Below are 16986 nucleotides of genomic sequence, written 5' to 3' on the forward strand. Positions count from 1 at the left end.
AGTGCAATCTGCACCATTGCCTCCATTTGTCTTAGCTCCCATTCTCTACGCTACGAGGCAGGACGTTGGGGCCTGGCAAGGAGTCTCATCGACTTTGTGTTGGAATTAGGGTTGCAGAGAAACACACACAGCTTGGAGAAGACGAAGGAAGCTCAAGGCACACAATAGAGAGTGTGTTACTTAGTGTGCAATGGAAAGATAGATAGCCCTAGAGTGATGGGCGTATATACAATGCACAGGGGAAAAAACCTCCTAAAGAGGGAAAAAATGCCCCGGCGGTCCTAGTGTGTTCACACACATCACTACCACATGTATATGGTAACAAATCCCCCCTGGAGTGATGCGGTGAACAAGAGCTGGCACGTGAGTAAAGGGAAGTGCCATGCCCTGAGGACAGGATCAGTCCACAAAGGGGAGTAAGCCCAAAGCTTTGCGAAAAGCTTCAAGCTTCTCACGAGACAATGCCTTTGTGAAAAGATCTGTAAGGTTGTCCTGTGTTGGCACATAAGCCAAGCTGATCTCTCCTACTGAGAGCCTCTCCCTGACATAGTGGTAATGCACCTCAATGTGCTTTGTGCGAGCATGAAAAATTGGGTTCCTCGCAACTGCCAATGCGCTCTGACTGTCAGTGTAGATAGTGTTGGCAGTGTCCTGTCCAACACCCAAATCAGCCATAAGGCGTCTGAGCCATACACACTCAACCGTAGTTGTGAAGACTGCCCTGTACTCAGCCTCACAACTCGAAGTGGCCACAATAGGTTGCTTCTTGCTCAACCATGATATGCATGAACTGCCAAGCATGAAACAAAAACCACTTGTGGACACTCGCGTGTCAAAACAACCAGCCCAATCTGAGTCCGAAAAAGCATGTAAGTCTGGCGGCAATGATCCCCCCTTGGGATAAAACAAGCCAAGATGTAAAGTGCCACTAAGGTAGCGGAAAACCCTCTTGACTGCCTGCCAATGCTTAGACCCTGGGCTATGCATAAATCTGCTGACCTGTGAGACTGCAAACTGAATATCCGACCTCGTGTTGCATACATAAATGAGGCAGCCAACAACAGTTTGGTAAAGAGTGACATCAGCAGGATCGCCAACATCATGTAGACTCAACTTCAAACCTGTTTCCATGGGAGTGGCAATAGGTTTGCAATCCTCAAGTCCAAACTTACATAGCAATGTCTCTATGTAACTTTTCTGACACAAGGCAATACCACCATCACACTGCTTAAACAGTATACCCAAATAATGATTCAACAGCCCCAAATCTTTCATCTTGAAAGTAGCATTAAAATCAGCCTTAAATTCAGCAATATGTCTCTCATTTGGTCTAGTGATCAGCAAATCATCAACATAAAGAACCACAATGAGAAGTACATCACCCTCACGCTTTACATACAATGTGCTTTCTGTTGGACTGTTACGAAAGCCTTGTTTGACCAAATGAGTGTCAACTTTCTCATACCAAGCACGAGGAGATTGCTTCAACCCATACAAAGCCTTGTTACATTTGCACACTTTGTTCTCGTGTCCTTTTATGATAAAACCGCGAGGCTGCCTTACATAAACTTCCTCAAATGTGTCACCATTCAAGAAAGCAGTAACAATGTCTGATTGATGTACATCCCAACCAAAATGAGCTGCCAATGCACATAGAAATGTACAGTAGTCATACGACAAGTGGGAGCAAAAGTCTCTTCATAATCTAATAATGCCTTTTTGCTGTGCATAACCTTTTGCAACAAGTCGGGCCTTATGGCGATCTCACCATCCGGCTTGCTTTTCAAATTGTAAACCCACTTCGTACCAATGGCCTTTTTGCCAGGAGGCAAATCACATAAAGTCCATGTGTCATTTTCTATAAGTGCATCATATTTTGATTGCATGGCAGCCATCCAATTTTCTGAATTCTGTGCTTCATCAAAAGACAGAGGCTCCTCAACATCATGTAAGCTAGACAGAGCCAAAGCATAACAATCTGATGCATAAGATGCACGGCGAGAGCCTGAACGAGTACGACTAGACAAAGGTGCACCCAATTTACTGTCACGCAAAGTGTGCACCAGCCATTTTGGCATACCTCTAGCCTGCTCATTTTCAGCCCTTTCGTCATCAAGTACATCATGTACATCTGCATCAGTAATAGGCTGATCTAGAACATTTTCAGAAACCCCCATAGGCTGTACATTTGCCTCATTGGAACTTACATTCGTATTTCCGCCACTGAAAAGAGGCAACAAAGTGTCATAAATGTCCTGTGAGCTAACATTACTGTCTCTAGTACATGACAACAAGGGCTGAACAGAATCTTCCACAAACACTACATCCCGTGAAACCAAAATACGTTTTGTTTGCGGATGATACAACCTGTAACCTTTGCTTTCAGCACTATAACCAACAAAAATACATTTGACAGCCTTATCATCCAATTTTCTGCGCTGCACTTGTGGCACCAAAGCATAGCCAAACAGCCAAAAACACGCATGTGCTCAATAGAAGGCTTTCTATCATGCCATGCTTCATATGGAGTAATAGACTGCAAAGCTTTCGTAGGACACCTGTTAAGCACATAAGTGGCACACATGATGGCCTCAAGCCAAAAAGAATGCGGCAAAGCTTGACTTTTGACCATACATCGTGCCATTTCCGTCAGTGACCTGTTTTTCCTCTCAGCAACACCATTTTGCTGAGGCGTATAAGGCACTGTACATTGGTGTTTTATCCCACGACTAACCAGAAATGTATTAAATTCATGAGACATATACTCCCCCCCTCGATCGGAACGGAGGGTGCCCATAGTACATTTCGAGACATTTTCAGCCATAGCCAGAAATTGTTTGAAGCACATAAAAACTTCGGACTTTGCTTTAACCGGAAATACCCATGCATGCCTGGAATAATCATCAATGAAAGTCACGAAGTACAGGTAATTGCCCAAGGACGGAGTTTGCATGGGCCCACAAACATCACTATGCACAAGCTGCAACCTGCATGTGGCCCGAACTGAACCATCCTTTGGAAATTTAGAACGCTGCATCTTACCCAAAATACAGCCTTCACAAACATGTTTGACAGGTGCTTCAAGAGGAGGCAAAGAAGCAACCATATCAGATTTCTGCAAACGTAGCAAACTGGCAAAATTCAGATGACCAAAACGTGCATGCCAAATTTTTGCATCTGAAATAGCCCTTGAATCTGCAACAGCATTTGCAAAATTTTGTCCACACTTGTCATACAAAGTGAGCTTATACAGCCCACGGCACAAAAGCCCAGATGAAACAATTTCATCACTAAAACTGAGATCATGAACTGTACATCTGTCATCCACAAATTTGACTACAAGTCCAAGTCTAGCAAGTGCGGATACAAACAAGAGATTCTTCTTGATCCCAGGTACATAAAGTGCATCAACAAGTGTGAAGGAACTGCCATTAGCAGCAGTGAGCACAATCTTTCCAACTCCCTGAACTGGATAAGAGGCGTTGTTGGCACAAGTGACTGAATTCCCATGAGGGACAGACTCGAGAGAGGTAAACAATTCACGATGTGAGGTAATGTGCTTTGTAGCACCACTGTCGAAATACCACACATGTGAATCTGCAGCAACTGACAAGCATGCATCATTGACAGCAGGATTGTAAGTGCACTCTGCGCTAAAAGCCCATTCTGCATCAACATCAGCATCACAATCTCCTTTCACAGAAGACTCAACAATGGCTGCATTTGTAGTGGAACCAGCATTTGCAGTGGAACCACCCTCTTTCTTCTTAGCCTCTTTGGCCTTCAACTTAGGACACGACTTGATCAAGTGATCATTGGCTTTACAATAATGGCAACGCATCTTCTTTTTGCCCTTATCACCAGAATTGCCAGACGAAGTGCTGCCAGCAGAAGCATTAGGAACAGGATTTTTGCCACTCGCAGCAGAACCATAAGAAGTGGCCGCATTACTGTTACCACCCTTTCTTTGAGAAGCAATAAAAGCCTGCTCAACTGCACGCTGCCTAGTCCTGTTTTTTCTAGAAAGTGACTCTTGCAACAGCAATGTGCATAATGCATCAAACTTGACAACTTCAGGATTTCCTTGGGTCATGAGTCTCCAAGTACTAGCAAAAGTCTGGTAGGAATCTGGTAAGGCATCAAGAACAGTCTGCACAAGGGAACTGTCTGAAATGACTTCACCTGCAGAAATGAGTTGCTCATTGATATCCTTGACACTAGCAAGGAAAGTGTCCATATCATCTTCCTCATGCATAATCTTCGACTCTAGCTCTTTACGCAGCAAAGCAATTTTAGCCTCATTGCGGCTTGCATAAAGACCTGCTAGAATATCCCAAGCCTGTTTTGCAGATTTTGTTGAACGGATGTGAGGAACAATGGTGCGCTTCACAGACAACGCAATCAATGCATGAGCCTGCGCATCCTTAACATCCCAACGAGCTTGTTCTGCCGTAGGCAAAACAACTCTAACACCTGCAATCCTTGCAGCAAGACCTGCAACATCCTCAACATCGCCTACATCCTCAGAACCAGGACGTACATCAATGCCCTGCACAATGTTCCAGACACCCTTTGACACAAGAACATGTTGCATCATATAAGCCCACATAGGGTAGTTGTCCCCATCCAACCTGTCCTCAGCATCAAACATCTTGAACACATCTGTGTTGTTGTTGTCAGCCATGGTAAATGCTGCACCTGATGTGAAAACTGCCCGAAAATAGGAGAAACCGAGCGGGAACAACCTGTGCTATATAGCACAAACCGTAGAAGACTATAAGGCACCTGTTATGCAAAAAGAGGCACTGACAAAAATTCTGCACAAAATGACGAAATAGCCTTTGCAGTACTGCCTGTAGTGGAAACGGAGGCCGAAATGAGCCCAAATCAAAATTCTGAGCAGACCAAGCTCTTCAAACTGGCCCAAAAATTTTGTCGACTTGAGAACGCTCGCCAAAGCTCACTGAAATCGGAGAAAATGAGCAGGCGTGTGCTGGAGCAGCTGGCGACTAAGCCCGAGAGGACGTGACCTGCTCTGATACCAATTGTTGGAATTAGGGTTGCAGAGAAACACACACAGCTTGGAGAAGACGAAGGAAGCTCAAGGCACACAATAGAGAGTGTGTTACTTAGTGTGCAATGGAAAGATAGATAGCCCTAGAGTGATGGGCGTATATACAATGCACGGGGGAAAAAACCTCCTAAAGAGGGAAAAAATGCCCCGGCGGTCCTAGTGTGTTCACACACATCACTACCACATGTATATGGTAACACTTTGCACCTTATGCCCTTGTCAAGTACGAGAGAGTGAGTACCACACACTACTTGAGTGCTCATCTTTTGACCACATTAGGTCCTCTTTTCCCCATATATTCAGCCATGAGCTCTCCCTACATACCTTCCTCTCCCAACCACAATGTAGAGGGGAATCCCAAAATCCGAGCAAATAAAATCGAGCAAACCATAAACCGAGCAAAACATATAATTTTTTTGACACAAAATTGAGCAAACCATAAACTTTGCAAAACTTACAATGTTTTTTTATATCCTTGGGCAATATATTAGCTGTATATATCTGGGACTTTTATTGGTTAGAGACACTCCCTACATAGTTTCTTTACCTATAAAAATAATTTTCAAATTGTTCTATCACTAACACATGCCAAAAACCTTCCATCAACATTGAAATTAACCAAAAAGGTGTATCGCATCTACAAATCAAAATGGAGAGCGCAACAACTAAAATACTGCCGCATGAGAATATTTGAGGCAAAAGTTAATACCGATAAGCACATATCACCCAAAAAACTACTTCTCAAAACCATTGCAACGTCCACAAGCCTTTAAGGCTGCATCAGCACCCATGAACCTCCAAGTGCTTGGACTAACTCCAATTTTGTTAGAGCACCCTGATGCATGAACTCATGAGCATGAGGGTCAAGGCCAAGTACTTGCAGAATTATGAAGTAAATGTGCTTACATGGCATATACACAAGGCACTTGCTTTCTTGGTTTTGAAAATCCTCGCAAGTACATCTAGGAAAATCTGACATTGTCCCAGAGTATGTCACTCCCTTTGCACTTGACCCCACAATCTTAACATAGAAAACATGTGTTTCATTGCAAACCACAATGACCTCTCGCACCAACTCTGCTGACATGGTTCTACCCACTTCAATCTTGCCATGAAACTCCTTTGTTAATTGTGATCTCCATTTCACAATCTTTCCATCTCTAAATTTGGGACAGACGCTGCTAGCAACTCTTTGGTTCAATGAAACTGTTTTATCGATTCTTGTTGCTGATGTCACTCCTGCTTGTAGAACAAAACCATTGGCTTGCAATTGCATTACCTCTTGAGGTTGCAAATTTGTGCCCTCTGCAATCACCCAAACACCGGGAGCTGGACCTAGCAGCCCTTCAACTATGCTGTGAACCTTCTAGGTGTGCATGTTATTGGAGTTACAAACCAAATGAACCCTTCCACAAGGCCTCCCTGTTGTGAACCAGATGGAGGATATTTTTCGCGACCCCAAAAACAAGGAGCTGGCACCCCTATTTTGGCATCCATTGAACAATCATTAATGAACCGCCCACATCGATCTCCATCTTTTGACACCACACCAAAACAAGTCATCTTTCGCCTAGGTTCTGTTCTCCTTATTGCCCAAACTAACTTTGCTACATTTATTTCGGGATATGGGACATTCCTTGGAGTTCTTTTTTTGTGTTGAAGCCCACCAATTGAAGTTGTCATTGTAACATACTCTGGCCTGTGGCTATCCTCCTCCAAGACAATATTTGCATCAGCAAAAATTGGCCTCTTTTTTCTAATAATCTTTTCTTGGAGTATATTTCTATTCATTTCAGGACTATTGACACCCACTTCATGCATTGAAGAATGTGTGAGGTCAACTAGTTTCTTTCCTGCTGCCACTGAAGCAGATGAAGGTTGGTTCATGAAGCGATCTGCCAAATCTTTAATGCCGAGACTGGTGGAGCTCCCAACACCTTTCAAATAGGCATTATATTTCACACTTTGAAGCACAGCTAAAGCCATATCTTCACATGTTGCCTCATACAAACTTATGTGATCCTTATAACCAACAGAGGCACGCATACTAGCATGTTTTGACTCGAGACAAGTTTGTGTTAGGGACAAAAATTCCTGCAACATCTTGTGATACAAATCTTTCCCCCCAACGAGGCACTCGTACATCCCACCAAGCCAGTCATGTCTCCAATGAAGCAATCTCCCCTTCAATGGCCATTCTTATTTTCCAAAATCTTCTAAGCTCTCCCTTACAATGCTTAGCCACATTCTCTGTAGGTGCAGTTCTCCACTTGCGGCACAAAATCTTGTGCTCCTCTTGAAATGCAGGATGGATGCACTTGCCAGTATGTCGAACCATACTTTGCTCCCAATAAAACAACCATGATCTCTCTTTGTTTGGAATAGACCTCTTTGCTCCTCCAAAATAAATAGTACGCACAACAATCCAATTGGCACTTGCTTCATCTGCCATAAATCCCCTGAACTCTGGCTTATCAAAACCCTGTTCCTTACCCACATTGTTCAATATCTTCCAAAATTCAATCTGAGCATATTTATTTTGCACGCTAAACTCAGCAGTTGCAATGGTGAGTAGCTCTCGCACGTAAGGGTCGTAGACATGCACTGACATAGTCGGCCATCCTTGTACACGGTGAACATGATCAAAGTGCAGCCACATTTGCTCTAAATTACCTCCAGGGTGCATCCGATTCACCAAATCAACTCCACTGTATGGTCCCTTAATTGACATTTTAAATACATGAGGTTGTACCTTTTCACCCAATTGGCCTGGGAAAAGGATACTATGGATGAAAGGATATATGCACTTGCTTTTCAAGTCAAGCACTGCCTCAAGACCCTTTGAAGTGATATTGTTTGATCTTTTTGCAGACTTCTAGCTTCGTTCCACTCTCCTTTTATTTGAAAGGGGAGTCACACTGTCAAGGAATTCAACAAATTCCAAATCTTCAATCATAACACTTGCTGTTGAACCTGCTCCAATAAGCTTTTCCATGATAAGATCATGAGTGGTGACCCGTTCCAATTGTTTTGCAGTCACCAAAGGATCTCGACTTGCACGATCAAGCAACATTTCATCAATGTGACTTTCAACCATCCGACTCCTCCCTTCTGAACATGGATGATTATGTTCTCCAAGATGCAAAGCACACCTAGTACAATTATGCTTATCTCTAGGCAAACAATAGTAAATAATTGCAAGACATGTAGAAACACATTCGGGAATTTGTCCACAATGAGTGCATACCAGTGTGCCATACCGAGAAGAGATCAATCCTTTAGGACTAGATTTAACAAGTCGACCTCTCCATTGAGACTCATTGGAAATATTTGAACACAAATAAAATGGACAATCAATGTTGATGCAACACAAATGCCCAGAGCATCTACTAAATATGACAACACCATCAAAACTATCACTACTACAAGTAACATACTCTGTCCACATGTGACTATCATGTCTTTGCTCTATACCCCTCATACCTAAAGAATGACCAGCTGGCGGTAATTCAAAAGCAATATACCCATCATAATGAGCTAGGAGCTCATCACTAGAGACCACTTTCTTGGCTTGATGGAGTGCAATTGTAATGCATCTCCCCATGGGTTAATAGTGTGTAGGGCAGAAGGTAAGAAATATTAGAAAGCAGCGGCATGCTTTTGAATGATACAACAGGTGTAAATAGAATAGACTAATATGCTTAAAATCCTATTCATAACCGCAAGCCGCCAAGAGGATTGCATGTTCATGTTCCCAGGAACAATAATCATAGCTTTATAAAATATATTATAATAAAAATAATTCACTTTGAGTTTTAAGATTTTCAGTGAGTCCTGCATAGTAATGACAAGCGAATTTCACCTACCCTCTTCAATTTCCCATGCACAAATCCCAAATACCCTCTCCAACCAAATTTTAGAGTGTTTGCACATTGTTGAGCTAAATGGGCATGGTCACGCATGGCTTAGTTAGAACCAAGCCTCGGCAGTCTCTGACAAGAGCTCAAAACTTCCACCTTCGACAGCAGGTAGAGAGATGAAGATCGATGCACAGGCAGGAGAGAGAAACCTGGTGTTGACCGATAGTGATTGGGAAGAGTTTTGTGACTATGCCTTTTTAGGCATAGTTAGAGAACAAAGCCGGTCAACAACTGTCAAAAGCTGGCAAGCGTCAGATATGGTTGGAAAAAATAACCAAAAACTAAGCCTCGTGTGACCATAGCCTCGTGTGACCATAGATAGGCAGCTAGGATGTATTGACTGTGAGTTAGACAGTTGGGATTGCATCTTTGCTTTACTGCCGTTGAGGCATTATCGCAGTTTATGCTTACAGGACAGTCACAGGACAGTCACAGACAGTACATGTGCAGGACAGGTTTACCCACAGCTTACAGTGTCAGAGAGACAGTGTTTTTTGAGCTGTTTTTTGGTCTGTTTTTGAGTACACCAGAGCCATTTTACAAAGGAGACTCTGCCGAAATTTATGCAAAATCTGAAGCTTTCTTGGTTCATTTGACAGGTTGATATTGGTTCAGAGGTCAGTTTACAGGGGAAACTCTGCGGAATTTTTCCCAGGAAAGTAAACTACTGTGAAGCGTAGCTATGGCTGGATCACAGGACACTGCTCTTTACAATATCAAGAAGCTGGATGGAACCAATTTCCCATTGTGAAAGAAGCAGATTTGGCACGTGTTGGTACAAAAAAGCAGATAAAACCTATAAAGCTCAAGGGGATAAAACCAGAAGATATGGACGAAGATGAATGGAGCGAAATGGATGAATTGGCACTTTCTACCATTATGCTGACTTTGGCAGAAAGCGTTTACTTCAATGTAGCAGACGAGATGTCGGCTTATCAAGCATGGTTAAAGCTGAGTGATCTTTATGAGAAGCAGAGTGCAGCTTCACAGGTATACTGGCTTAAGAAGCTTGTTGACTTGAAGATAAAAGAAGGGACACCTATGTCCAATCATTTGAATGAATTCAACACAATCTATAGTCAGTTGTCAGATCAAGGTGTCAAGTTTGATGAACCTGTTAGAGCTATGTTCCTGTTGATCACATTGCCGGAAAGTTGGGACACTTTTTGCACAGCTTTGAGTAATTCTGCACCTCCATATGGTTTGACCATAGCAGGTGTAGAAGGCAGTCTGCTTACTGAAGAAACCAACAGAAAGACAATGGACAAAGGCAAAGGAACAGCCTTAGTTGTCAGGGGAAGGACCAAAGAAAAGGACAAAGGTGGAAAGAGGAATCAGTCTTGTAGCAAGTCCCGCAGTGCTAAAGGCAAGAGTGACATAGAATGCTACCATTGTGGCAAGAAGGGTCACATGAAAAGAGACTGCAGAGAATGGAAAACAGAAAAAGCCAAGAGAAAGCTGAAGACCATGGTGAGAAAAACAAGTCCTCAGTGAAGATTCAAGAAATAAATGTGACAAACATTGTTGCAAAGGATGACAATCTAGTGTCAGGAGACATCTACTTCTTGATGAATACAATGGACTCAGCTCTTCTTACAACATCTGATGGAAATGCATTGAGTGACTGGATTATAGACTCAGGGGAATCACTTCATGTGTCTCCAAACAAGGAGTGGTTTACCTCTTATGTGAGCACTAAAGATCATAGTCGGCTAGGCAATGGGCAGACATGTGAGATCTTAGGTGTTGGAGATATTCAATTGAAGTTTCAGAATGGCTCTTCTTTCACGCTGAAAAATGTGAGACATGTTCCCGCAATTACAAAGAGCTTGATCAACAACCACTCAGAGTCTGACAAAGTTGAATATGCAAGTTGCATGCCCGCATGAACATGATCCTCACTACAAATATCCCAAAGGGGCACAACAGGGGAGGCTAAGTGAGAACCACCAAAGGGGGAAGATCCAAAAAAATAAAATCAGTAGCCCATGCGACTGTTCTCCCACCACGCACACACAAGGTCCCATCAAAGCGTGTAGACCCCATGTGCTCATGAGTCCATCGTGATATAACGAGATTCTTATGAACACAACAAGACATGAATTTGAATTTTAACATCCACCAATCTTATAAATCCATTGTTCTTATGATGACTCGCACTCATCATCAATGAATACGTTATGTCTGTGATACCTTTCAGGGATGCAAGAATCGTACCGCGTATCTGCTGCCATGGTTCTAGCCATTTGCTCTGCGTAGACCGGCAATGCACTTCCATTAAAAAAAAAGATTGTGAAGTTAAACACCAAACAAGTAATATAGGCAGTATCGATGATCAATAAATACCAACGCTAATACAAAAATAGTGACAAAAAAGATGAGAGCAATGTCAATGTCAAAAGGAAGAGGTGGACAGGATAGAGTGGAACCACAGGTTGTGGCTGAGCCTGAGCCACCTATTGTGCGTAGATCTGGACGTGTCACGCGACCTCCTGATAGGTTTGTTCCATCTATGAACTATGTCATGTTGACTGATTGCAATGAGCCTTCATGTAACAAGGAAGCAGTGCAAATGAAGGACTCCAGGAATTGGCAATTGGCCATGCAGTCACAGATGACAGCTCTGCATAAAAAGCAGACATGGAAGCTAGTTAAATTACCACAGGGCAAAAAGGCTCTACCTTGTAAATGGGTTTACAGGTATAAGATCACCGCTCATGATAGTTAGCCAAAGTACAAAGCAAGGCTTGTTGCCAAGGGCTTTAAGCAAGAACAAGGCATTGACTTTGATGAAGTCTTCTCTCCGGTGGTCAAGATGACTACATTGAGATTCTTTCTTGCATTGGTTGCCATTATTGTTTTGTTAAAACCTAATAAGAACTCACTATGCTCTACACATTACAGTAGAGCGAGTTCACCATATCGTTGTGCTCTTCTTCTCGCACTCTCTCTCGCGTCGCACTTCCGCTCGTACTCCTTCACAAGCTTGCACTAATCTCAATAGAACCTTGGGCTAATCTCATGCCCTATTTGTGCTACTATCATGTTGCAAGCTTGCGCTAATCTCAGCTTACTTACTTGTACGCCCTTTGAGGCCATGTACTCTATGCAATCCTTCTCTGGAGAGGAAGCAATCTTGCCTTCAATCTTCAATCTTAAGAGCCTTCAACCTTCAATCTCTATAGCATGCCTTAAGCGCTAATGAAACCCTAAACCCAAGGTCGGAGTTTGCATACAAATCGTCATGGGGAGAAGGGAGTCTTCCTCGGCCCGAAAGCCTCCTACCAAGTACCTTTGTAAACTACCTCTAGCCATCCACGCCGGCATGGATGGCTAGAGGTAGTTTTTTTTCCCCAATGTTTAAGATTATGTTTTGTAAGGCTACTAATTTTAATTTAAATTATTGGCCCTTTTAAAGAATACAAAAACCTTTCGTAAAGCTTTCTACACATTACAGAAGGATAAACTAAACTATAGTAGAGATGCATTCTTAGCCTAAACTCTTGGATAAACAAAACTACTGCATACCCTCTATTGCTTTTGTGATTTATGGTGTCTCATAGCTTCTGTTAGAACTGTCTATAGCCATCCACGCCAGCATGGGTGGCTAGAATGAATTTTTGAATATGATAATTTATCTATAGATAAGCTCTCTATGGAGATTTTTAGAGTTATATAGCTTCTGCTAGAACTATCTGTAGCCATCCACGCCGGCAAGGATGGCTGGAAGGAACTTTTGAATGTGTTAATTTATCTATAGATAAGCTCTCTATGGAGATTTTCAGAGTTGCATAGCTTTTGTTAGAACTGTCTGTAGCCATCCACGCCGACGTGGATGGCTAGAAGTAATTTTTGAATGTGTGAATTTATCTATAGATAAGCTCTCTCTAGAGATTTGCAGAGTTGCATAGCTTCTCTAAGAACTGCCTGTAGCCATCCACGCTGATGTGGATCGCTAGAAGGAGTTTCCTGGGACTTTTTTTTTTTGCAATGATTCATTCTCAGTAAGCTCCCTCAAGCCATCCACGCCGACATGGATGGCTAGAAGGAATTTCTCAAGATGAAATTTTATAATTGGGTATGCTTTTTTCAAATCTGTTAGCTCCCTCTTGTGATCCACGCCAACTTGGATGCTTTGGTGGATGATCAATAAATAAAGTTTTGATTTTTTTAATTGCCTTTAGGCATCCGCGTCGGCATTGACTCCTAGACGCAGTTTCAGTGAAGTAAATAAATTGGTTTTTGTTGTGTTTTGCAAGTCCTTCAATTTGTGGACTAGGTCGCAGAGGGAGACAACTCTCTTCAACTCAAGCTTCCAGTATCTTAGAGAGAAGTGATCAAATAAGTGCAGTACCTGTCACAGATATGACAGAAGGTTTGGAGACACAAGAAGAGGAGATGCAAAGTCAAGACTTGGGGCTTGGCTCCATAAATGAAGTTGATGAATCTCTTGCCCCACAAGAGGCATGTTTACAAATAGTGCCTTATGTCGTAAGAGATGAAGTAGCAGTAGATACCGAGACAGGGGACGAGCACAAGCTTTACATGCATGGAGGACAAGATATTCTTCAATGTACTCGCATGTTTAGTTGTTTTGATTGTCCACCGATTCCTTTATGTCGATTGATCCCATATGCAAGGGTGAGAGGCTTAAGAGGTGATGTTAGTGGATTGAAATTTGCTTTTGCAAAGGAGGGCTATATGCAAGAAAAAGGAGCTTTTATTGTTTCAATTTGGAATTGCAAGAAGGAGGAAGCTTATGTTACAGGTATTTCATTTCTCTACTTTGATCTTTCCTACTTTCTGTTTCTACTGTGTTTTTTGTTGTTCTCATAAATAGTAGTTGAGTATGCTTTTCTGTCTATGCTTATCTATTTTGCAAAGGACCTTCTTACTTCATGGGACCCAATATGGGCTGATATACATAAAGATTTTGAATTTGAGCTTTCTAAAAGACCAAATCTTCAAGCCCTTTCTAATAAAATGTTCTATGTTTGGGAGGGTAATCTAGAACGGTCGCTTGGACGACTGCTATTAAAGAGAGATTCTCCACAGTTCGAGAGAAACATTGTAGTGTGCTTTGTACAGTAAGTTATTGATCCTACACGAGTGCCAGAGATAGCTCTTCGTAGTAGCTTGCAAAGAATGAATTTGTAAGTTTTATGACTTTCTATATATTTTAGCAAAAAATGTCTATGTTATGTTTCTAACTTTGTATGTATTGTATATGAACTTGGAATAGCATGAACACACATGCTCTTGTGGTCACCCATCTTAGGGATGAGCTTGTCAACTGCTCCCATATTTGTGTAGTAGGTCATGAAGCTTATGTAACGGGGCTTCCAGAAAAAGATCAAAAGTTGATTGTTGTAGTCCGTAAGAAATACTCAAAGGGTGTGGAACCTTGGTATCCACTTACTCGTCGATACTTGGGAAAGCTCTTATACAATGTAAGTGCCTTTGGCTTGCTTTTTAAGAAAGATCTCATGTTTGGTTTTTTTTGAAAATTATGTGTTTTCAATTCTGTGTTGAAGGATAAAATATCCAAGTAATTGAGCCAAAGAGTATGTGCTTGTTTTTTTGCAAATTATTTATTTTTAAGTATGTGTTGAAGGTTCAAATGTCCAAGGAATTGAGCCAAACAATAGAGAAAGCTAGGCAGACAATGACAAATGAAGAACTTATAAAAGAGGAGGAGAAGATATTGAATGATTTAGCACTCAAATATGGAGAGCGCGTTGGAAAGGTGGTTGAAATATTTTTGTTTAGGTGTTTTGCACATAGTGTAATAGCTGTTCAAACTTGGTTTTTTATTCGTTGCTCAAATACTACAGCTACTAAATATTGTTGATCCGAATCTTGGACCGGATTGGATGGTTCGAGTTCTTGCACTCAAGTGGGGTCCTGATAGTTGGGCTACGCTTGAGAAACTGAACTTAATTGCTATGCATGGTGCTCCTGTCTTGAGCAAATTGTTATGGGTTTCCTTGCTTGAGGCAGACAAGATTACTAAAGCATCTTATGGTTTAAAGAAAGGAGATCATGTGTATCGCATGTAAGTAAAGTTTCTTTTGACATTCAAGAATCTTCGATGTAGGATTGCTAGCTTTTTGTGATTGTTTTAGTTTTTTCTCATCTTCCTTGTTATGTAGTTGGATTCATAGAGAGGGCCTTCAACAAAGGATTTTTGATAGAGCCACAAAGTTTGTGGAGAACTTAACCAACATTGTTGGTGGTATTTTGTTGCCTCATGATTGCTCTCTTGCCTCTTACTTTGAGGAGCTCAAGTTTGAAGCACGGCCCTATCTTTTTCCTTTGGAAACCTCTCTTGAAGCTAAGACAAAAGATGTTGACAAGCAAGCTATGAAGAAAGTGGACACAGTACGCATGGCATCTCAACGGCTAGCCTATAGGTCAAGCTCATCATACTTTTATTTCAAGCTTTTCATAATTACAAAGTTTTTAGTGATGTTATTTTGTTTGATTGTTTTAGATTTCTATTATCCTTGGTTGGAAAAGGCTTTCTTCCAGGGATTCCATTCTTAGCTAAGCAGTGGGCACAACTATCTACTGGGGAAGAATGCATGTACTCCCCTTCCATACATAAAGCTTACTACTTGGGAGATGGAGACATGCCCATGGTGGATAGACATGGCTTCTGGGCATGTATTGGCGCGAGAGAGAGAGAGAGAGAGAGAGAGAGAGAGAGAGAGAGAGAGAGAGAGAGAGAGAGAGAGAGCTTCACGATACTATGAGAGTTGGTGGCACATCCGTCGATGTGCCTCTACCTCCTAGAGTGAATGAGATGATATCAGGTAAATGGTTACTCAAAACAGTCTCAAACATGATTTGTTGAAGATCGTTAAACTCTCTTTTTCCTTAACTTATTTGTTTTACATACTGGTGATATTGTGTTTTTTTGCTTTTTCTAAGCTACAAATACTTCTCACAAGGGAAAGGTGGTGATTGTTGAGACTAGGGTGGATGAAAACATGGAGTGAGAGCATGGTGAGCTATCACTTATGATGCAGTCGTTTGTATGTTCATTTATTGGAGTTAATTCACTTTGTTTAGCCTCTTGTATCGCAGTAGGTCATGGGGATATTGTTGCAAAGAAAACCATTTTTTTTTGTCTAAATCGTTGATATTCCCTTGTCTTCTCTGTCCTCATTGTCTGACTCACGATGCATGGCCATTTATGGGGACTACATAGCCATTGCTGCTGATTTGAGGGCCGGTGTTCGACATCCGGCATGGATTCATGTTCATGAGAACAGGGGAATCCCCATCCCCGAGCAAGTACTTTCGAGCAAACAAAAAACCGGGCGAGATAGGTTAGATAAGCGAACTTGTTGTATCTTACTTTGTTTATAACAAAAGATCCATAATGTTAATTTGTTCGCAAACGTATATAGAAAATTTAAGAGAGGCACTTGAACTAACCTAGCCACCAAAAAATTGAGAAAAGAAATTGAATGAAGAACATAACCCCAATCTTTAATAAAGATTATGTAGCAAACCTGCTGCATCTTACATTGTTTAAAACAAAATAGTGTTCATTTGTTTACAAACACATATGAAATTTACAAGAAAATATTAAATAGAATGCACTCTCAAAACTTGTGCTGATCTCTCACAAACTAGGGCTTATCATAAGTAGACAAAATACCACTGCATTTCAAACTACATACCACACAAAGCCTTCACATCTAGAGGCACTTTAACTATTGTTGCACATTTGGCCGCAATCCTCCCAAAGCTTGAAACAGCTCCACCTTCGTTAGGGCTCCTTAGTGCATGAACTCATGGGCATGAGAGTCCAAACCCAAAATTTGGAGAAACACATAGTAAATATGATTGCATGGCACATATGTCAACCTCTTGGACTCTCTCTTTTGGAAGCCCTCACATGTACATCTTGGAAAATCAGCCAATGTCACAGAGTATGAAACTCCCTTTGCCCTTGACCCCTCTGTGCTAATGTAGAAAACA

The 16986-nt window shown here is 41.7% G+C and overlaps 1 protein-coding gene across 1 annotated transcript; it reads left to right on the plus strand.

The window, feature by feature from the left end:
- Positions 1 to 9110: 9110 nt before the first annotated feature.
- Positions 9111 to 15540, plus strand: LOC147420218 (uncharacterized). The gene is made up of 9 exons (XM_086504496.1): positions 9111 to 9238; positions 13254 to 13762; positions 14087 to 14147; positions 14237 to 14444; positions 14609 to 14740; positions 14829 to 14870; positions 15031 to 15049; positions 15147 to 15152; positions 15479 to 15540. The coding sequence occupies exons 1-9, from the start codon at positions 9111 to 9113 to the stop codon at positions 15538 to 15540; spliced, it is 1167 nt and encodes a 388-aa protein (XP_086360622.1).
- The last annotated feature ends 1446 nt before the right edge of the window (positions 15541 to 16986 follow it).

Source organism: Adiantum capillus-veneris, chromosome 28 (assembly GCF_014529385.1).
Source record: "Adiantum capillus-veneris isolate H3 chromosome 28, ASM1452938v2, whole genome shotgun sequence".
Classification (NCBI taxonomy): Eukaryota; Viridiplantae; Streptophyta; class Polypodiopsida; order Polypodiales; family Pteridaceae; genus Adiantum; species Adiantum capillus-veneris.

Coding starts and splice junctions, on each gene's coding strand:
- LOC147420218 (XM_086504496.1), top strand. CDS start 9,111: ATGAAGATCGATGCACAGGCAGGAGAGAGAAACCTGGTGTTGACCGAT. Junction 14,148..14,236: donor AGCTTGCAAAGAATGAATTT/GTAAGTTTTATG, acceptor AACTTGGAATAG/CATGAACACACATGCTCTTG. Junction 14,741..14,828: donor ATGGAGAGCGCGTTGGAAAG/GTGGTTGAAATA, acceptor CAAATACTACAG/CTACTAAATATTGTTGATCC.